Genomic DNA, 24,415 nt, shown 5'->3' with positions numbered 1-24,415 from the left:
GTTTTTGTTTTTTGTAATATTGTAGATTATGCAAAGATCAAATGATAATTGATCTATGAATGTGTATATATCTATTTTTCTCTGCTTTTTTTTGCAGGTAGATTGCATTTTTGTGTCTACAGGTTTTCAGTTCAGCTGGGCTCTAACCAACCTACTGTAAATCAGATCATCTCATTATTAACTTTAGTGCAGAAATTTAACAAAACTTCTGTTACTGGTGCTTTAAAGAGAACTAATACATGTATAGACATGCTAGCCACCCAGGACAGGAATTGGCATTTGAATTGAACAACCATTGTGAAAAATGTTTTGTAAAATATCCAATGTTGATGTGCATCCATCTATCATTCCACTCACCTACTTTCTAACTCCTTTATCCAACACAGAATTGCAGGTGAAGTGGGGCCTAGTTTTGCTGTTATGAAGAATATAAATAAGTAAAATATAAAGAATATATAAAAGTAAAAATCTTACTTCACATGTAAATTTGTACTTACTTCACATGTAAAAGATATTTTGACATTTCCTGTTAAGAGTTTCCACAACAGTTCATTCATTTTCACATTAAGTAGACAAACATTTATGCTAAGTGAGGTATTTTTAATAGGGAGGTGTGTGCATTTTTTAGGATGCAATAGGCTCCATGATAGGAGATTGCTTTTTGGTTTTTCTGAAAAGCTACAATTATGATAGCTTAGCCCCTATAATGTTAAAAAAAAGTTTCCTGAATCAACCTTAAAAAGTCCTAGAAAGTAAAAACCTCTCCCACCACAGAAAACCAGACAGCATGTTTTATAAATGATGTACAGTATTTCTCCTAAGTACAGTAAGCAATTCAGCTTATGTTTACTGATACACTCTTAACAAAATTTTACCACAAGCGGTTTTACTAATTTTATTTGTTATAGAAGATTGTTGAAGAAAAGAGACAGCTTTCAACTGAAGTTAAATCATCTTCAGTTTACAATTTTCCAGACACACTGGTTCGGCATTTGTGCTTGAGTTGATGCTTCTTATGCACATTGCTGAAACTCTTGAAGTTTCCCAGCTCTGATTCAGATTAGCTTATATACTATATACACTGTATAGTTCTAATAAAAATATAATACAGATCCTGCCATCTAGAACACACATCAAAGTTTCAGTTGAAAGCGCACGTGTTATAATATAGTCCTGTTCAGCATACTGCACAGCTCAACAGCTGTTACTGATAAGGTAGCTTCATTTGATCTGTTTTTTTTCTTAGTCTAATAATAGTATTTCTCGAATATACAACATATTTTATATGCTATATAAACATATAAAGTATGTAGTCTATCTCTCATTTTAAAATGTAATGTGGCTTTAGAGTATTTTTCTGTAAATCTAAATTTTTTTAATGTGCCTGGTTTCATGGAATTTCTAAGAACACAAGAAATTTCATGGAGTGACCACAAACTAATCAAAACAACTGATTTTTTATATTGCAATTTGCTGTCATAGTTTATATTTTAATATGATTAGAATGATTGCTTGTAAAACAGTGGTGTAAATAAGCTTCTTGAGTCATGCAACGTTAAGCAGGGATATGTTATTGTTTGTTATTTTGGATTTTGAAAGTTGTGCTTAATAAGGGTTTCATTTGCATGTTAATTAGTATCTATTTAAGGGAATTTTACTCTATCCGAACAATCTGGAGATTTGTTGGTTTTGCGGTCTTTCAGCACCCACCTCCAGTACAACATACTGAGAGGAAACAATGCAATAACTCCTGTGTTACATCTGAAAAGTTATAATGAAAGGTGCTGCATGACTTAAAAAGATAAAGAAAACTGTTTTAAATAGTTTAAGAACTTTTTTATGCATGAAAAAGGGGTGCTTTTCCTTCTTCATGATGATCTGTGCTGATCTGTGCTGATCTGTGACACTTCCCCTTACCACTAAGGCACACAAGTGTTTTCCCACATGGGTTTCTTTTTTTCTGTCTCTCTCTCTGTAGCCATGGTTCAAACATTCTGAAAGGTACCAAACTGTACAGCCCAGATTTTTTTCCCCCCTACTATAAAGCGCTTTGAGATACTACCTTTAAAGATGGTATACATAATACTATATATCAAATATACCGTATCTAAAAGGTTATTTTTCTAAAAAAATAGAAATTCTAGGAAGGTTTTCAGAACTTTTCACAGGATGGCACAGGACAGAAGTACTGCAGCTGGTAGCAGAGAACTGAAAGTCAGCCTGCACAAGGACAGCTACTCCTGAGTCCTGGGCCACCACTGCATCACCTGGATACATCAATACATAAACATGGAAGAGTACCAGAAATTTGGATTATAAGTTTTGTTTGGGGCACTATTTACTAAGTTATCTTTTATAGCACCTTTAAATGTAGCATCCCAGAGCACTTTACAGCAGGTGTAAAGAAATTCAAACAAAAGAAAACATTGAAAATGCTGCTGTATCACAAATACCAACTTCAGTAGCATTTGAAGTTGCATTTGGTTAACTAAAAACATTTTGATGAGAATGTCTTCCATATTGTATTTGAATTGGAATGTCTCACATTTCATACAGACATGTTAATCTGCCTCACAATCATTTTGTCCTGCAGGTCCTGTCCAGGCATTATTTTATGTTTTGATTACTAGCTCTGACATGAGGGGACAAAGACAAAAGACAAATATTTATAATACTTTTGGATTTTGTGAGTGGCATTTAATAATTTTACATTTCTAAAATATTTCTTTTTAAAGGGACTATTTAAAATGGAACAGGAAGTGTCTCCATTACCAAGTACTGCATGTACTCTAGTTTTAATTCGGCATGTGAGCTGAATACATGGACAAAAATAAATTTCCCAATGTCCCACACAAGTTAAAGAATCCAGTGAATATCCCCAGATATCCATATCAACTACAACTACAACTATCAACTACAGTATTACTGTCATTCTTGTTCACTGCCTTTTATTGCACATGCAATTATTTACACCACTTTTTCTGAAAGCTACAATTAAAATATTACTTTTTTTAGCAGTGCATACCTCAACAAAAGAACTGTAAATTGCAACTTTAACAATTTAAATATACTGTATTGATCAAAGTATAGTGCAGACTTGTATCAGCAACAATGCAATTTAAAGTCCTTGTCAAAGTCATTCACATCACTACTCAAAACAAAAAAAAATGCTGTATGTTTATTTGCTTTCAAATACAATATGTTTTTGAAGCCAGTAATAAAAATATATAATTATATTTTATAGCTGGAATCTTAAATTAGTCTGTAGTCTAATTACTACTTATACTGTACACAATTGATTAAAAAAGGATAGTGCTATTAGTATTATACAGTATTGTGACATATCTCATTTGGAGTTGCGGTAGTCATTTAGTAACAAAGTCCTGCATTAACAATGTAATCATTGTATTTAATGATTTTTTTTGTTACTAGTATGCATATAGTATGATTTGTGCAGGAAAGCACTAATGGATTAATAAACATTTAATACTGTCTGATTTGTCTGACAACTGCAAGCAGCGGCAGTACTTTAAGGATTCACAGCATCACCTGGAAGTTTTACAAATGAGTGCAGTCTTGCATCAGATTATTTATAAAAATAAAAAAAAAACAAATAACAAGCTGCACTCTGCAGTATACATACTGACACCTTTTGCATTCTATATGGCTGCATCTGTACTGCATAATCAATTATGATAAATGGGTTTAACTAGTAGTCAAAGGTTACATAAAGTTCTGGTAAAATGGTCTCCATTAACACAGATTGCATGAAGAAACATACCATGCTGGTTATAATATCATCTGAGTGTTCATTAACCGCTCTGTTTGGTTGAATGTCCCACCAGGCCATGCGGAAGGAAGGGAAGGATATAAACATAAAAGAGGTGATGGATCGCTGGACTCTGCAGATGGGCTACCCAGTAGTTACTATCATTAAAAATGACAGCATGGACAACAGTATAACAATCACCCAAGAGCACTTCATCTATGACATTGATGCAAAAAACAAGGATCCTGAATTACTCAACATAAGGTATGTAAGGGAGATGGAGTGAACCAACCCACCACCTAAAGTAGAATATAATCCAGATATAGGTACCAAAGCTCATAAAAGGAAACATAAACAATTAGACTTGAAATAAATACTTTTCCTAACTTGAGGAGTATTAAAGCACCTTGACAATTTGAATTGATTGGAAAGCTGCATGCAGTTAGTAAAACAAAAAAAAGAATACTGTTACCATGCCTACTGTAGCATTTCCTGCATATTGCCTTGTGTAAGGTCATCCTTAACCAGTAATGTGACTCTGGAAAACATACATACACTTTTACTCCTTGATATACAGTAGTTTACTACACCCTATTTTACTATAACCTGACCTACAAACTGTGGATAGTAAACTTTGGGAAATGCAAAGGAGGGTTATTAACCCTTGGCTAATAACCATGCTACCTACAGTAACTTCTGTAACTAATGTGGATTCCACCTTTGTCTAAACCTTAATGATAGGGGATGAAACTGTACTTTTTTCTACACCCTTAACAGCATGAGAGAGTGAACCATGCTCACCACCTGTTTAACCTACAGTACATAAGTGTAAACTGTGCTTCACCCCCTCTGTAACCTATGGGAAATGCCCTCTTCCCCACCATTTGCCCTGAGACTGTTTTCAACATGACTCATGCTTTGATGGCTTTTCCTTTGTTTGTCACTTACTGTAAATAAAGTGAAGTCTAGTTAATAGCACCCACAGCATATTTTGCTGCAAATACCTGCTCTTATTTTTTATCAGTTGTCTCTAAGCTTAATATCTGCAGCTCAAGATACAACCTCCTATTCTTTGTGAAGTGTTATTGCATGCATATCACCATGAAGCAGTGGAAGGAAGCTTAGGGATTTTGTAGAGTCTTCTAGTCTGTCTCATGCTTCATAAAGTCAAACAGATTTGTGATGTCAAAAATGCTAAATAGAGGTTGATGTTGCTTTTGACATTTTTCCGATAATTGTCTAGTTTAAAAAATCATGTTGGCCATGCCTCTTGAGGGTCTGAACCCACACAGGAATTGTTGTAAAAGTTTTTTGGAAAGAGGAATAACTTGGTTGAGGAAAATTCTTTTGAGCTTCTTGAATAGCACTCATAAATAAAATTAGTGTATTATTGTATGGCATAGTACTGTATACGTCCATTTGGTTGCAAAGCTTGCTGCCCCAAGAGTGCTCTGGTATAGAACAGCAAAGAAGGAGTCATCAGGATTTTTCTGCGTGAGGGTACTGTACCAAGCTGACATTCGAAAGATAATGGAAATACTGTACAATATGGTAAGAACAGTATATTGTGGAAAAATATCCACTAATAGTGAGCACGGTTTTGAAAATATAGATTAATTGATGCTCTACTGTCACAGAACCCACTATTTTCAGACTGATAGATGAGGAAGTGTGGATATCTATAGACAAGATAGCTGCCACTATAGGTGTGCCTGATGGTACAGTAATCCACACAAGTCTGCAATTTTCTTTGTTTGTTCTAGTGATAACTCAACAAACTGCTGCTTGTACAGAAAACCTGCTCTGTATTCTTCATAGAACAAGATCCACTAATGCCTGTCAAACCAAAGTACCTTCATATCTGGCATTCATTTCCATGCTGTTAGGAACATAATTGGATCACCTGTATGGACCCCTTTGAAATCTGTGATTTATCTTGATTAGTTTGTACTTAATCCTAGTTGAATTGAAACATTCCCAAAAATGTGCTACTGTATGCAATAATGAGGAACATCTGGTAAAGCTTACTGGTAAATAACGGTCTTCTGTGATCCAAGCAGAGACTGGAAAGATTTTGGAATCTTTTAGTCTATTTCCCATTTAATTTTATATATAGTTCATATACCTTTAAGCAGAATGGAAATAACTATTAATTCTTTTATTATTTGCATGCACATCCTGTATATTTTCTTAATAATTTATGCCATATACAGTATATATAAAACAACTTTATTTGCACAAAATGTATTTTATTTTTTATATGAAATATATTTTTTGGAAAAAGAAGATAATGAAAGCATACAAATAATTATAAAGACACACTTTCAAATAGCCATCAAACCACATTTTAACACAATCCCTGGCAATGTGGCAGGATAGGAAAGGATTACATTTATCCCAAGGATATACAGCATCTTATCCCTGGATGGGAACAGACAATGCTTTTTGCATCCTGCCAAGGACAACAGAGAACTGACAATGTCCAATTTATGATAGAAAGGTCAATTCAGTTTTATTTTTAAATTCTAGAGTGAACCAATTGATGTATTGATTGAATACAGATTTTTCAATTGCTCCCATCTGCCGACTTTATAAATTTTCATTTTAATACAAAGCTTTTCCTATTCATATTTTATAACTAAGAGTAACTCAAAAACATTTAAAAACTTACTGTAAAAAATATGAATATTCTTGTCTCGTTTATAGATTTACTCACTTTTTACATGCTTTTACAACTATTTTACACATAGTTTCTCCAAATGGGAAGGAAATTCCATTCTGTCAGCAAAGTCTGACAGTAAACCATAAAATATTTTATTTCCCATTCCGTATAAACTTATGGTTTTTTAATTTAATTGTTTACATTTCTCCAAGTTCTCAGGCAGGTGATAGCCAATGTGTTCTTCATCGTGCTTGTGCATATATCTTTTGTTTTAATAAACACAAAACAAAAAACACTGCATTACACAAAGATTGCCTTGACAAACTTATTTACTGTACATCTTGCACGTGGATATAAAAAAATCAACATGCAAGAGATTTATTTATTCCTGATTTATATTATATTTAATTATGAAATTAGTTGATTTCCACTTTACATGTATTTTAGCAACTACCATTGGACCTGTGTGAAACATGAGAAAAATGTATTTGTTTAGCAAATCATTACTTCTGTTTTCTCAGGTGTTTCAAGCAAGTAAAAATACAGACACTAGACACTATTTTAGAGACATGTAACATTGGTAACCTACTTCAAAGCAAATCAAATCGTAATAAAAAATAACTCCTTAGCTTTATGTTCATGCTTTTAATTAAAGAAAGAAAAGAGAGATAAAAGCATAAAAAGAGACATTTAGAAAAATTGTGAAGTAGTAGTCATGGCTCCATACCCTGGACTGAAGGGTCAGGGGTTCAGATTCTAGGGAGGATCCTGTTGTAACCTTGAGCAAGGTACTTTATCCACAGTGCTCCACTAAATGCTTTGTTGTATACATGGATTTCTAGGTTGTTGCTGTACAGTTATTGCAAAGTTGTACTTTGTTGATTTACCTTTTGCAGTTTTGTTCTGAGTTTTGATTAAAATAAAGTAATTGTTAAAGCATAGAGCAAACTTGTACAGATAATGAATCCAATGCACCCTAATCATTACAAAATCCTCCTTTTCTTGTGATAAGAAAACTGACAAATAGCAATAACCTTATTATGCTGCCAATCAAATCAAATTGTTCAATTGTTTGAACATTTTTTTTTTCATTTGGTTTGAAATACGGTAAGTTTATGGATCAGATATTTTTGGATAAACTTCTTTGCATCACTTATTTGCATCAATATAAAAAGTTCATTATTATATCTTATTATGTTTTGGCTTTCACAGTGGTAGTGGCCTTAATTGAATCTGTAGCTTTTAAAATACAGTATCTGAACATGTCACATTGTGTTGGCAATACTGTCACTATACCAGCAAACTAGTCTCTTTGTGTGTTCCAAATGACAACCAGATAAATGCCGTGTAGACAGCTCACCCACATCTGTAATGTCCTGAAGCTGAATCCTGCCACCCACTCTGTTTTTTGTATATTTTAAGCAGAGATGTAGCCACAGGTGGTTTATATCTTGATGTCACTTCTTAGAAGGCTGGGATTTATTTTAATATTCTCAGCAGGGTTTTGGCAACATTCAAATATCTAAACTGTAGAAAAAATTCTTTTTTGGGTGTATGTGGGGGGGTGCGTGTGGGGATAGAATCAGATTTTAACTAGAAATTCAGTGTTTCTTACTATACAGTATCATACAGTATGAATTATTTTCAGCAAAATATATACATTTCTGCATAGCATAAACAGGTAAGATGAACAGTAAGTGTGGGCAAAGGTAAATAGTTGCACCTGAAAACTGTAATATTATATTACGTATATATAAGTTAATATTTTGTAAGTCTGTTGTTGGCTTCATTGTAGGTCTAAGCTTTCAAAACGCTTAAGTAAGACAGGTGACATTGTTTCTAAATGCAAAAGTATCTTGAGGCCATTCATGTGCCTTACATCTCCCAGACATCGCATTTTATTATACACATCTTAGCAGTAAACCATGAGGAAATTACTCAGAGAGACCACCTTATGGGCCTTAACTGGAGCTACTGAATCAATGGTTCCATTTAGGAAGCTATGATAGAAATCAACTGGCCTGTCCAGTGGTAAAGATTGAACATTGATCTGAGGGGAAAGGACTTGGTTGGAAATAAAGATTTCAGTGTTGGGAATTTACAGGCACACATTAGTTTCCTTACCTGCAGTGGATGATCAATCTCAATTACAAAGTGCTTGGTGATGTGAGATTGTGAAATTCAACATAGAAAGATAGAGACTTGGTGAATACAAACAATTCTAAATTTCATTTTCATTTTTAATGGAAAATTATTCAGTGGAGCCTTTGAAACATATATGCATTTGTTAGTTATTTCTAAGTATCTTGAAATCGCAATGGTTTCTAAAAAACAAATATGGTTTTCTGTACGTGGGGTTTGCAGACTTTTTAATGGGGGCAATGTGTAAATGAAATAACCATCAATTTGTGTATAATCTTACAATTGCAGTTGACTAATGTGCAACCAGTGCAATAGATGCAATAGATTTTACATTTTGTACTGTATAACAGTGTAACCTTAATGGTGAAAATGGCATTTTGTCATATAAAAAATGTAAGCCTTATGTATCTTTCTGAAGTTCTCTTTTGCTGTTCAACCTGCTCTTCAAAATTTGTAGTGCATTATATCTCTAGAGACATTTATCCAAGCATATACTGGTGTTTGTTAATATATACAATATTATCATCTTACATTGGACATTAAAGCTGCAAACTGATTGATTTTGTTCCATTCAGAGTTGGTTTCTTTCATTTTTTATGAGGACAGATATGCACAAAACATCCTGGATGATCTTTTGAGGGTACTTCAAACAGTCAACACAATATTCAATGTGTGGTTATTTATCTACTCTCATTTATTTCAGCATGCACAACCTAAAATATGGTCATATATTATTTGTAATTACACAATATGCAGTGTGTGCTGTATATGAGTGTATTTTTTATACTGTATATAGTTTTGCAAATAAATATAGAAACAGTAGAGTATGAGTGTGTAATGAAACATACAATAAGCATGACAGATTACTAGCTTTTATGTGAAAATTTAAGGAGGCCTAATACATTGTTATGGACTGTCAGGCAACTCATCAGAAACAGGAAATACACATGCAGCCATCTAGAATGTGTAGCATAGCACTTCCGGCCTTTCACAGCCTTTCACAGCTCAAAATAAATTGGCACTTGTGATGTGTTAGAACTAAATGGTAGTGTCATTTAATTTTTCCCTTAGTCTAATAATCATATTTCATGAGAAATATGATATTTTATATGTTATATAAACATATGAAATACATAGCCTAAGTACTGTTTAGTAGCATTGCTCTACAGTATTGTTTTGAGCAAATGAGATTACATGCCATAAACAGAGCATGGATTGGACCTCAAATTTTTAATGTAGTTGGTTTCACAGAAACAAGGAAACAAGAATTAAGCAAAACAACTGAAAATGCTTATATTGCAATTTGCCATCATATTATTGAGGTATGCTCTGCTCAAAACATTTTAATACCATTGTTATTATTGCTTGCAACACAGTGGTGTAAATAATTGCATCTAGATGAAGGCAGTGTACATGAATGGCGGTAATACTATAGCAGAACAGATATCTGTGGATATTCAAATAATTTTTTTTACTTGTGTGGGTTGTTGGGAAGCATAGTTTTATTATTTGTCTTCTGGTCTTTCACATGCAACACGTTTCACCATAATATTTCTGATGTTACAGGGAAGTGTCTTGTGCCTTGATGGCTGCATTGTCTCCTTGTAGTAGGGATATTGGGGGTTGATAATTAGGATATTATAATTTTAGTAGTGTTATACAGTATTGTAGTATATTTGGGCTTATGGTAGCAATGTAGTAACAACATCCTGTCTCAACAATGTAATTATTGTATTTAATGAAACTGTTTGTCACTAGTATGTCTACAATATGATTAGTGTAGGAAATCACTAATGGGTCAATAAACATTTAATACCATAATCATTTGACGACCACACACAGCTGAGGTACTTTGAGGATTCACTATACCACCTGGCAGTTTTACAGAGTAGTGCAGACCTGCATCAGATTCAAAAAATAAAAAAAGCGATGAAGTGCTACACTCTGTGATAACATGGTGCCAACCGTAGTATACCTACTGACACCTCGCACATTTTAGATGGCTGCATGTTTACCTCTCAATGTCTTGGAATTTAAAATATGGAATCAACACTATTAGTACTGGGAATTAAATCACATGGCAATGGTAATGAAACCATTGTTTGACCTTTTAAAACTTAAAGCCTAACTCTATCAACAGGGTTAGGCTTTAACCTAACCCTGTCTTATAGAATGTAAGACTATGAGAAAGTGGGGTTGTTCATCTGGTGCTGTGAATATTAGACGTAATTGAAGCAATAAACCTAAACTATTAAAAATGGAAATTTCTCACAGTAAATTCTCTGTGTAATATATAATGATCAAGTAGAAATCCTGTTGCAAGGACAGGTACATGGGTGTACAGTATATCTCCTTAGAAACCTGTGCTGGTAAGAGTAAACAAAAAAAAAATGGAAAAAAAAAGGTTTCAAAACACCTACAGACTCATTAAGAACATAAAACATAAAATGTTTAGTAAAAGAAACATTTATCCCCATAAAAAAAAAACATTTATCCCCCACAGTCTTACATGCAGAACTGGGTGAAGTGTGAAGTGAAGTTGCCACTTTTTGAAAGATGTACTGTAACCTTCATTAGAAGTAATACAGTAGGGTCTCGAAATCTGCAAATTTAACATTTGCAAATTTGCTTATGTGCTATTTGGACTGGCTGATGGTGTCTTGGATGAAAGAAGAGCAGATCAGTAGGAAACCAAACTTCAGGCTGGTAGCTGCAATTTTCAAATTAGCAGTGCAACAGACCAGGATCACAAGATAAATCTAGGTAGTGAGTGAGCATCTCCCTGCCCCCTGCCCAAGTACCCACTACCCGGCATCAGCATCTCAACTTGGTCTTGTCTTACAGTATATTGTAACAAACATTCCAAGTACTCTGTCGGCAGTGTCCTGAACGACAAGCTAGAGACAGTTTTACAGGCTCACTGACTGTTTTAATTGCCCATTTCTTTACATTGTGGCATAATAATCATGGAGCCAGAGAGAGAAAGTGCAGGCTGGGTACAGAGGAGGGTTTCATGTTTATTTCAGTGGAATACTGTACAGTATGTTTGTCTTTTCAGTTGTTTCTATTATTTGATCAATGTTATTTAAGTTAGCCAATGCATTAGTACATTAATCATCATATAAGGGAAGGTTACTTACTGTATGTGTTTTAACCTTACATATTATTGACTGTAGTACATCATGTGCTGGTATAGGGGTAGACTTAGTTATATGCAGTTATCTGAACTAATTATTTGCAAAGGTCAAGACCCTACTGTACTTTGATTTCTGTGTACTTTACATATAGTGTGTCCTGCACAGTAGCAACAGTATTCACAGGATATTTAAAACAGTGGTTTGACACTTTCTAATGGGTAGTCTGAGAACCTCTGAGATTTTGGTATGTCAATACAATGATATATTGGGCAAAATTGTATTTTCACACAAAAGCACAAATTCCATTAATCTGTAATGTCTAATTTGCATGACAAACTCACTTTTTCTTGTTTCTATTTTTGTACTACTGTATATGGTACAGTACATCACAGACCACCATATGTCTATATATACACCTGCATAACTGTATATATGCAGCTGTTTTATTTTAATACAATGTAGTACTTGAACTACTCTGGGTGTTGACCTTGTTTTTTTAGATAGCACACAGGCATTGAATAAACAGAGATGAACACACAAAAGAAAAACATACTCTAGTTTGTCAGTGTGCCTCAGTTTTCACTTCAAATAGCATTTCCTTCCCTTAATTTGAGTGTACGGAGAACCTTTTCAGAGAATACCTATAAGGAGATAAAATCAGCACCTCAGGTAGGCAATGACAGCTCTGAACAAGTAGATATTCCTCAAGTTAAGTAGAAGTCTATCACAAATTCTATTCTAGGTAACCATTATTTGGCAGGCAGTCTTTTTTTGTTTGTGAATCCTAGAACAATATTCACATCCAGCTAAAGAAGTACATGGCTGGCCTCCTGTTGATTATTCTATACTTGACTAAGATATGTGTCAATACCTTTAAGATTTTTCAAAGGTGTTGGAAAATTAAAAACAGTTCCAACAAATGCCCCAAGGACACATCGAAGGACAAGGTTTTATATTGCATTTAAGTTTAGTCTGTACTGTTCCTCCATTTGCCTGTTTCTGAAACCACTCAGATGCTCCTGATTTCTTAATTGTAAACGTTTCAAATTTGTTGCCCTTTCTGCTTATCCCCAGTCTTATCTGTCTGGGTCCTGATTTGTTTTCTTTCTTTTTTCTTTTTTTTCTTGCAGCTTCCAGTGGCAAATTCCATTAACAATTTCTGTTGGAAATTCAAGTCACATATCCTCAGAATCAATCATTTGGGTTTCTAATAGAACAGGTACATGTATGTGTACTCAGAAAATATATCTGCTTTGCTTTTTTTGCTTCCTTTAAATCACATAAAAATGCGTTTTGACTTTTAAGTGTTCTTCAAGGAGAAAGTGACTCTTGTGAGAATGCCGTTATTTACTGTTTATTTTTCCAAAGTGTCTAGAGGCAGCATTGAATGGATAATGACCGGGCTTTTGAGCTGCTCATGCACCATAATAAGTGAAATCAATTCCTCTTGTCTCCCTTTGATTTTCTTCTAACTTGGCCTGAGAATTTACACTTACCTCCAAAGTATAAATCTGGGGCTCAAATGCAATTCAATTAGATATTAAACTCATGTCAAAGAAAAGCCTGTGTTTTAAATTTAGTGACAATGATACATTTCTTCAGTACAGATACAAAGTCAAGCATTTTTGATTATACATTTTGATTAAAATGTATTCTTCAATTAAATACTAGAAAACCAATTGATTACTTTTAGATTTACTGCTTCTTGTTTTTTTGTGATAATGTAATTCTAAGCCAATTCTAGGCTTCCATTTAGAAAAGATTTAGGAAAATAATTGAATATATTTGACTTCTCACAAGAGAACTATCTGGGATATTTTCTCAGATTGTCATAACATTTTTCATTGCTGCTTTGTTGTATCCCATGTTTCATTACAACCTTTTCATCGCTTCTTGATATATTTTATATTCATTGTATTCCGACTAGCAGGCTTTAGGAGTTGATATACAAAATGAATTATTGGAATTGTAACAAAGAAAACATGTAAGAGAACAATATAAACCAAACAATCAGTGAAGAATATTAAATTACAGTAAATCAGACTCTTTTGTATGTATACTGGTATATTGGTTTTGTGGTTTTAAAGACAATTTTAAAATGAGAGCTGTGCTATTAGTCTTGACTACAAATAGAACTGCACATGGACTATGAAAAAATAACCTCAGAACTGACGTACTTCAGCAAAGGTCCTAGCAAAATATTTTTTGTATGCAAAGCTCTAAGGACAGCTTATGATGCCCTTTGTTGAGTTGCCTACTTAGAACGGCCATTTTCCAGCAACTCCTACCTACTCCTAACACATTTCTATGAACTAGATTTCCATATAGTGCCAGCATGAGATAGAAATGCATACAGTAGTGATAGAAGTGTGCCAGTATATCCCCATGAATAACAGAAAGAGTGGTGCTGGGGCGCAGTGGTTAACATTGCTGCCACACAGTGCTGGGGCCCTTGGTTCAATTCCTGACCTGAAGTGTCATCTGCATGGAGTTTGGATGTTCTCCCCATGTTTGTATAGGTTTCCTCCGGGTGTTCTAGTTTCCTCCCAAAGGCATACTGGTAGGTTAATTGGCTTCTGGGAAAACTAGCCCTGGTATAAGAGTGTGCGTCCGTGTTTCTGTGGCTTGTGATGCTGGCATTCTGCTGAGGGTGTGTGCTGCCTTGTGCCCGTTGCTTGCTCCTCCATGACCCTGTATTAAACCCTGTATGACCCTGGATAAAGCAGTTATAAAATGGATAATTAACAATATCACAATACTTTTTACTGTAATCATTAAACAATATCATGACAAAAATGGCAAGATGAGGATGGAGATTACCCATTTTATTGTTTCTTTATTTTACCAGGCAAGCAAATTAAAAACAAATTCTCAATAACAATAGCAGCCTGGAGACCCATTTCTACAGAAGGGTTTTTTTCTGGAGTAATTTCAGCAGAGGACCTTGCTCAAGGGAGCAACAGCATAATCCCCTTTTTGGGAGTTCGAGCCCACAGCCATCGAGTCCAGAATCTCTTAACTCTACTCCTTTCAGCTCTTGCATTAGTTTATTTCTTAGCAATGATTTTCAGTTTCATTTCACAGTCAAAATGTGCAGGAACTACAGAAAGTGTGTCTTCTGTCTATCTTTTTAAACTGCACTCGAAGGTGTTTTTGTTTTATTCTCTAATTCCCAATATCCTATTATCTGAGATAGGTGTTGATATTTTTTAGTTCCTAAACGTAGTGAGTGGCTTTAATTTTATCTACATCTTATGTCTGTTATATTGTCTGTTAAACATAATTTATCCCTGTTAAAACACTGTTAATCAACATTTATTTCATGGTATGTCGATAAGCTCATTTATAGTACCATTGAGGGCAACATTGCAATGATTAGTTTAATTAGTCTAGGGCAGTTCTTGTGGTTTTTACATGGTTTTGCTCCAGGTATTCCAATTTCCTCTCATCTTCCACAGACATGCTGGCTTGGTTTATTGGTTTCACTAAGTTGTGCCTGAGTGCCCTGTAATGGACTAGCACCTTGTCCCAAGCATGTGCTCTGTGCGTCCAGGACAGATTCTGGGATGCTATGACTCTTACAAGGAAGAAGCACCTTTAGATTCTTAGTGTTTCTTAGTAAAAAAATAAAAAAAATGGAAAAAGACTACAGTATTTAAAAAAGCTTCTGATTTGATCAATGTTTTATTTATAGAATATTTTGGCTGATTTTTTAAAATGGAATATCACCATAATATCACCATCCTGAATAAATGGCTATTGGGCTTTATTAAGAAGATTACGCATGAGCGTTTAATTAAACCTATGTCATTAAGTATTCTGTATCTCAAGTAATGGAACATTTTATTGTAGTAAAAGTTTTTTACCCAAAGACTGGTCTAATTTGTGTTTTTTGTGAAAAGGCTTGCTTTTGCATGAAAGATGTGCAGTTAAAAAAAATACAAAATTATGAATTACAAAAAATCTTTCTGTGGTCTTACTGCATTTAATCTCCTTTTATTTTTAGAATCCCATAAAATCAGTTTAATGGATGAAGGAACTTGGTTGCTTGGAAACATAAATCAGACTGGCTACTTCAGAGTAAACTATGATCTCCAAAACTGGAGACTATTAATTGAACAGCTGATGAGGAACCCTGAGGTAAAAGACTTTCATCATCTTGAGTTTGGTACTGTATATGAATATTCCATCACTGATACCAAACACTATAAATGGGGAGGGGAGCATAAATGTAGAATACAGATTCTATTTTTAATAAATCTAACAAATAATTAATTTTAATGAAACATGCTCTACACTGAGTGTTGATTCCAGATGTGGTCACTTGCTTTCCTTTAGTTAATGGGGCCTAGTAAACAGGATACAAACCTAGAAGATTTTAGTTTTAGGTTTATTTACAATAATTAAAAACCAAACACAAAATACAAGATAGATAAATGTTAATATTATTTTTTAAGTGTGCAAGATTCTGAGTTCAGGCCTTCCAAAACTAACCTCAGTTATCTCTCCAGCATGGGTCACCCTTAGTGCAAATTAATGGAGACATGTACTGTATGTTTATGGTTATGGTTGTTTCTGCATCTCTTTGAGGAAGATTACCTTGGAGTCTGATTGAAGGATTTAGAAATCTGATGAACATTAAAAGAAAAAAAAGAACATGGTCTTTGCCACCTAAAGTCACATCTTGTCTCTTCAGTTCTCCAAAATACATACTAAGTTTCAATCCTTAAAGGAACTGCGGTCTCAATTTCTCAAACCGGTTTTGAATCTCAGTAACAAAATAAATTCATTGATGGTATGGCAAAATTTGACTAATTCTGAATTAAGCCAAAAACAGTGAACTATGAGAGAGTACTGGATAGTTGCCATGTTGTTGGAAACCCCAGGTCTCGCCACTAGTGAGTGAGAGATAGGAAGAACTGCAATGTGAAGCCGCTCCTCATGCTCACTAGTCACTGTAATGACTGATGTACTGCCATGTAAGAGCGAATAAATACAGGTTGTGCAGCACATAATTTACTGAAGAAATGTTCCAGTGTGATCTGCATGCAGAGATATCAAGTAAGTAGTATTTGTCGGCAAAAACTCGGCAAAGTTGGGAGTGGTATTTCTATTGGATTAAAAGAGATGTGTTCACTATCCTGTTTGGTTACAGTGTCACATATGGTGCTGCGCATACAGTACCTGGAAATGTAATCTATTTTGTTATGTAAATTGTAGGGTTTGCACAGTACTGTGTACATTTTACTTTCACTGTGTTTTGAAATGCACTCATCAATGTCATTTCTCTCTAACTCAGAAATATAAAAATAGCATTGCAGTTCCAAAAATAGTAGAACTTGGATCAGTGGGAAGGTGCAGCTCTTTTACTGAACTCTTACTTTTTTAGTTCTATTGATATTGGAGTTGTTACCTGTTTGTATCTCTCGCCCAAAGGTAAAAAGTTCAGTATTTAGGTGACTAAACTGGGCTATCAGTTGTTTTCCAAGGACTTATTTCTAATTGAAATGAGTGAAGACTACAATTTCCACTAACTATGCAAATCATACTATAACTAGTATACACCTAACACCTATACTGTACACCTACTGTATGCTGTTTAGATGTGTGGTGTCTCCGGGGGAAAAGTTTACGTAAATTAGATAAAATCACTCACACCACACTTTTCTTTGTCTTCACGGATAAAAAAGTTTCTTCTGTCCGAATATCTTCTCTCTCCCTCTCTCCTCCAAATCGCATTCACCTTATCGGCTTCTGTGCACTGCTTCCGGGGCATTTATATTTTGGTTTCTGATGAGGCTCAGCTGTGTCTTGTCGTTTCTCTGAATAGACCCTTTCCATATATGGGCAGCAGGTTCTTCTTGCTGGCCAATTTGCTCATGTCCAGTATATTAAGTAGGTCATTCCGAAAATACCGGTTATGGATGACCCTTCCCATGGACTTCTTACAGATGGTAGTTTGCTGGTATTATGAAATACATAGAGCAAATTAAAATTCATTTTTCCATAATTCATAGCAATAGCTTGCCCTTAAAACATACTTTAACCCTGAGAAGTGTTCTTGTAGTACACATACGAACACTTATTTCACTAGTCAAGGATAGCTATGTAAACCTTATGAGTCTAACAAGGGTTAACACACCTGTCTGCTTGTTAGCTTTGACTATATGCTAGTGAAATTTGAACTTGGTTCTGCTTTTTAGCAATTTCAAATATTTTACATTCATTTAAAGGCACCAGTGACAGGTCTCAATAAATAAATAAGGTGGCTCATGAGGCCTGAGCACATTTAAACCCACGATGGATGGAAGACGTGGATAAAGAGTCTTTAATGCCAACTGCACTCAAAGTGCTTATCGTGAAAAACCCAGCCACCAACTACCATTGTGAAGCCCTTTATATACCTAAAAATAATAAACCCCAAAGGAGAATGTGCAATCACTACCCTTATCTCCATAACTATACCACTTATTACCTACAGTAATTCACTATGTACAGTACAAGTATTAAGAATAGAGTGAATGTCCTTGATTGGCCTCGTCAAAATATTGACTTTATTCCAACTGAAAATTTCTTGCCAGGCTTGACAACTGCAGTCCATCAACGAACTTGTCAGAACTGGAGAGAATTTGACAGAATGAATAGATAAAATTACACAATCGCACTGTGCAAAGCTAGTAGAGATCTAGCCAAAAAGCAGAAAGCAGTCACTGCTGCCAGTTTCTTCCACCAACTGCTGATTTATGAGGCTGAACACTTACGCAATCAGGAAATTTCTCTTTGTTTATCTTCCTTGTAGATTTTGCTGAGATTTAACCTCCTTCACATATGTTGAGGGCTCAGTTTGTTCATAATGGTTTTGAATAAATGTAATTTGCAATTCTTCTTGAAATTCATGCAATTCATCAAAATGTGTTACCATTGGCAAGGGTGAATACTTCTGCAAGACAATGTATATACTGTATACAGGTACATTACTTTTCAGAACACTGGTGTTCTTTGTTTACACTAAAATGGTTCTCATTGATTCCTCCAGGTCATTTCTGTAGGCAACCGAGCAGGCCTCATTGACGACGTTTTCAATCTTGCCAGGTAGGGTCTGGTCTTGTCACATTCTTGTTTCTTGGTGACTTAATGGTTGTTGTGTAAAACCTTCTCAGGAAGCTTCATTTATAAAAATGACATAGTTTAATGTTTAATGTCCTGTACCATCCATTCATTCCTAAAGCAATTAGCTTAAGTTTCAAAGGTATATTACACAACTGCACTACAACTCTTGTCTTAATGTTTAAAACACTTCAGCTGTGTTTTATCCGCTTGTAAGTGAAATGTTATGTTTCATAAAATATAAATAATGTAATGTATTTACAAAAGGTATGAGTTGTGTATTGAGGTAGGGAAAGACAACAACTAACTTTCGGAATGTTTAATAAGTAACAGTACAGACTTAAAACCACATTCTGTGCCGTACACACTACAACACTTTACCATTAACATACTGTTTTTCTGTACAGCAGGTATACTTGTAGCGATGCCCAGTGACACAGACATACTAAGCTGAGTGTCAGGTTTCTGAATAGAAAACTCCAAACCATATTAATGAATATATTACTACATTGTGGTGAAACTGGAGTACCTTTACTTTAAATAATGCACTTTATTATATACAGTATGATACATAATATAAACACGTGAAATATATTAAAGATTTACAGTATATATAATATAATATTCATTATGATCACTATAAAAGGCTTTTGCAAGGCAGTGGTAAAAGAGTAAAAAAACTGAGAGGATACATCTTTCATAATGCACTATTAAGTCATATTACTTGATTATATAATGATGTCAAATTATAATAAAGTGTAAAGAATAATGTCCGATCTGAACAGTATATGATGTAGACAGATTAAAGGAATTACATCTGCTGAGACTTGTACAAAGAGGGTTAACTTGGAGTTTGATTGAAAAATTCAGAATTCTGTAAGATACTGACAAAGTTAACAAAGAAAAGTACTTGAACAAAACTACTACTATAGAAAAATATGGGCCACGTGCATACTGAGATATTGCATATTATTATATAGGATCATTATAAAATGCATAGTGCAGCATTTAAAATATAGAATGTGTGATTGAGATCTTACTGATGAACTTTGAGATTCATTGTTGCAATAAAATATGGTACATAAGCAAACTAATCAAAATATGAGTAGCTAAAATCTGTAAAAAATATTAATTTGAAAACTTTTAACAGTTTAAACTGTCAAAAACTGCACATTAAGTTTTTTAAGTTGCTTTCATAGAACTAAAGCACAAAAGATAAGCACATAAGCAGTCTATTTTATGCAGTTCACCAAAGGAGGAGCTGCTTTCAAGTACTGGTGCCAGATCAACAAGATTAACAAGGTGTAACAGAAACTGCAGAAGATATTCCCTAGATGAACGCTAGGTTATAGTTGTAATCTTCTAAAGAAAGGTAAGGAAAGACAGGGCATCCAGTTGTGTCAGAACAACTGTTTTAATAGGTTGTGACAGGTTTGTTACAGTTTATTTACCAAAATGATACACCACATTTAACATTTACTTCAGATAGCGGACTAAATAGTTTAAAAGATAGCGCACACATAATATACTGTACTTAGAATTCTGGATTAATTTTCAAGGGGAATATTTCTTTAATATTTGAGTGTACTGTACATTGTTTAACTTTTTCAAGGACAAAAAAAATGATTTGTTGACATACTGTACGCTGTCTACAGTGTCACAAATTTGCCAAGAATTATATTGAAAACACTTTTGATAATCTTAATGATTTTTATTGTCTCCACCACTCTTCTTTGAAAGCATGGACAGCATTCAGTATAAAATAGTAATCATAATATTAGTTGATTGTATCTCACAAAAGTGGGGCAGTGATTTACAGTATGTGACCATTTTATGAGCAAGTTACAGTTGAAAAACTGCATATCCATTTTTCACTTCATAGAGCTGAGTTGGATAAACAGGATATATAGAATGTATATAGAATATACAGGTAGCTACTGAATGCATTTTTTGGATGTTATGTGTTCATGCTATGTTAATTTTAAAGATCCAAATAAAGTATTTTAATTATTTAATTTAACAATTTAATTAGTAAAATATAGTCAATTTAATTAGTCACAAATATATTAATTGTAATATAATTACACGACATTGGAAAATCCAGCCACATAAACTGGGGAGTTATCTTCATAACTTTTATTTCATCCTTTACTCTGTAAGGTTTGTAATTGAAGAAAGAGAGATATTTTTTCAGCAATGCATAGGTCTTCTGAGGGAGGAAGTTCCAAAGTATTTGTGATTCTTAATGTGGTAGTCATGAGACCATACCACATTTCAAGAAGAAATAAACTGTTATTGGATTTTTTTAATAAATAGATAACATTTACATAATAAATAGAAACACATAATAGTAAATAAACTTAAAGTATAAACATTTTAACCTTGCAAATGGCTTAACCCTTTCAAATAGCTTTTCAAATTATCCATGTATCATGGAGAGTTCTCAAATTTTTAAAATTGTTTAGATATTGTACAAGTTCTGTGCTCTCAGTCTTTTCTAACCTTTTAATTATTTCAAGACTCACTGAACATATCAATTTGGTTGCAAAAAATGGGGCATAATCTATAATGCTGCCATATTATTTTTCAGCCAAATTAATTGCATCAGCATTATATATGTTGAAATAAATGTGAGTCAAGATGTATAATCGTATCCTCTTATTAGATACAAATTGCCAGAGAAATGTGCTCACAAAAAGAGCAATATCTATATGTAATTATATAAATCTGAGTAAAGGGATCTCATACATAAGCAATGATAATGATTACATTTTGAAAATCCAATTACAAGTATTGCAATTTACTGTGCTGTGGAATTTGGGTATGATTGTTTTATTGACTGCTAAATATTCGCCATTAACATTCATGTTCTCATGTGAAATATTTTAAATGCAAGTTTCCAGTACTTAGAGTATGTCTTACTTTTATTGTCCCAAATGGAAAATAACATTACATTACAAAGACATTACACAAATACACAATACATTTAACACAATATGGACCCATTAACAAATAATAGACATACACATATGATGAGAGAGAAAGGAAATAAACTTATAATTACAGTAAAATACACAATCAACTGTCCAAATTAATCAGGTTAATAACAGTGGAAATAAAAGATAATTAAGCTCTATTACATTTGAATCTAGGTAATTTACATAGACATCTACTGTAGATGGATGGAGTTCAGATTTACCATGCAGGGGTTGGTCATGACAGTCAGTTATTATACTGGCTTTCCACACTATCTACTGTATGTGATGGAGATGTCTGAAAGCTGTAGCTGGTCTGCACCAATAATTTAGCTGGCTACCTCCACAATCCTCCTCAATCTGTTCTTATTGTGTATATTTAAATTACCAATCCATTCTAACACAGTGAATGTTAGACAGATTAAATGAAAGTTCTATAGATTAAAGTCATTTTCTTAGTTTACACGTTAAAAAAGCAGAGTTTTCTTAGGATGAACAATTGCTGTTGTCTCTTCTAACATATGGCATCAGTGTTTTCTTCAAAGGTTAGTTTGTAACCAACAGTAGTGCCAAGATATTTTTGACAATTTCAATTTCCTGTTCCTCAGTGAGTAGTGGTTACAAAGCTGGTGGTTTTGTTTAATCAGTGTCTACGTCTTGGAGAAGACTGACAATGACAGAGTCATCAGAAAACTGTATCACAAAATTATGATCTCTCTGTCCTCACAAGGACCATTACATCTAATGCACTGTATAATGTCTAAGCTTTAGATTTAACTTAAAAGCAATGCAAATCATATCAATCTCTGACAATGGTATATACAGATCCTGTCATTCAAAATGAGTGAGGTATGCTGCGTTAAAACACGGTGGACATACCGCAATATACCATGTGTTTTTTTAAATAGGATAATAGTATCCAGAAGTACCTTGTAAAACTGCCAGGTGGAGCTCACAAAGCTTAACGTCTCATGTGCAGCATTTGAGCTGTTGCCAGAAAACACGCGGATTCAAATCCCGGTCACTGCTGAGGGACAATCTTTTTCCAATTAAGAATTTAAGTTGCATGCTGTTTAGACTTTTAATAATTTTGAACTGTGTACTACAGTTTGTTAAACATTAAACATTAAAAAATTGGTATGTTTTATAAAAGCAAGATTGCTCAGTTGAACAAAAGTACACAACCTTCCACCTTCTTCATAAATAATTAAATTATGCATAAATATTTTATGCATCAAAGTCTTTAACTTACAGTAACAGTAACACAGTAACTTACAGTGAGTTCTGGTTCTGAATAACGTGCTTATTCTAACATTATTAAGTTTATATACTGTACTTCATAAAAAGTCATAACGTTTTGTCCTTTTCTAAGAAAACCACTTGCTGTTATTGTAAAAAGATAAATGTTGTAGTGATGTTACACTACTTGATAGTTATATTAATATGGAATCGTGTATCTAAGCAGCTAAAGTATTACAAGTGGTTGTTTTGGAAACATTTTGACATTTGTCTTTAAAAAAAAAAACTTCTATTGTCCTTGTAGTGGTAATGAGCACTGTAATGTAGCGAGTTGCACCCAGGTGGTTCAAAGCATGATCACAGAATTACTTTTGGTTTGTTTCTCATATAGCCGAACACATAAAAATAGTGTACTATTATAGCTTATTGTGAACATGATGTGTCTCTTTCAGGTTTACATCCGAATTGAGAAAATCTATATTTTGTCTTAATCCAAATGTCAGCAACCAGTAATCAACCAACAATTTAACTTGGAATTTTTTTTTTTAATTTAAACTGTACTACAGTATATAGTACACCGCCTGGAATTGAACCCGGTCCGTCAGTCATTCAACAGGGAACCAGCTGGATGATGGTTTTGTGTTTAAGGATTTCCTCATGGAAATCTTTAAATTAAACGAGGAAGGGGGGAGGGTTAATTTTTACAATTGCCAGTAATCGGAGAACAGCTTATCAACACGATGGGCAAAATATTTCTTCTCTTCCTGTTGTGTAGGACAGATCAGCAGGTCTTTTTTTCCCAATCAGAGGCTGTGAAAATAGCGGGGAGGTGGCACCGAGAGAGGGAGCATGAGCTTCCTATAGCACCGAGTGCAAATGGCACCAATTGCGTCTGCATTTATCACTTCATTTTTAAAATTAAACAACATAAATGGTTATCTTTGTCTTCTGAGTCCCTTAATGAACTTTAAGCATAGCTTTCTCACCATTTAGATTTATTTTTCATACCATCATTAAACAAAGCTGGAGCTTATTGTAGTTCCTAAATGCATCACACGTGGGAAGATTAGATTGTAATCATTTTTATTACTCTGTAAGACACGTTGTGTGTTGCCTCTTACACTTGTAAAAACGTTCATATTTTAATGCAATATGGAAGATATTATTAATAATAAATGACCTTGAAGGTGAAGATGAAGATTTATAGAGGAGACACGTTTAGTCTTTTCTTTTCAGCTTGGAATTAACTTTTACCTACTAGTATATTCCATTGCAGCCACTTTATGTAACACAGCTCTGTACTTCTCACAAAGGCTAGGAGTGTTACACCCCACTGTATTTGTTATGTAGAATAGACAATTTTGCTTGGGGGATGGGAATGAAT

General features: G+C 34.0%; 1 protein-coding gene across 2 annotated transcripts in view; it reads left to right on the top strand.

Annotated features, from left to right (window-relative positions):
* LOC102694815 (thyrotropin-releasing hormone-degrading ectoenzyme) overlaps window positions 1-24,415 on the top strand; it is a 226,703-nt gene that overhangs the window by 161,282 nt on the left and 41,006 nt on the right. For both annotated transcript variants that reach the window (XM_069192282.1, XM_069192281.1), the window contains 4 exons: window positions 3,846-4,033; window positions 12,841-12,929; window positions 15,717-15,850; window positions 18,747-18,802. In XM_069192282.1, the coding sequence (XP_069048383.1) occupies window positions 3,846-4,033; window positions 12,841-12,929; window positions 15,717-15,850; window positions 18,747-18,802 (467 nt within the window). The remainder of the gene's footprint in view (window positions 1-3,845; window positions 4,034-12,840; window positions 12,930-15,716; window positions 15,851-18,746; window positions 18,803-24,415) is intronic.

The sequence above is a fragment of the Lepisosteus oculatus genome, chromosome 7, assembly GCF_040954835.1.
Source record: "Lepisosteus oculatus isolate fLepOcu1 chromosome 7, fLepOcu1.hap2, whole genome shotgun sequence".
Lineage (NCBI taxonomy): Eukaryota > Metazoa > Chordata > Actinopteri > Semionotiformes > Lepisosteidae > Lepisosteus > Lepisosteus oculatus.
This window is presented reverse-complemented; position numbering and strand designations above follow the sequence as displayed.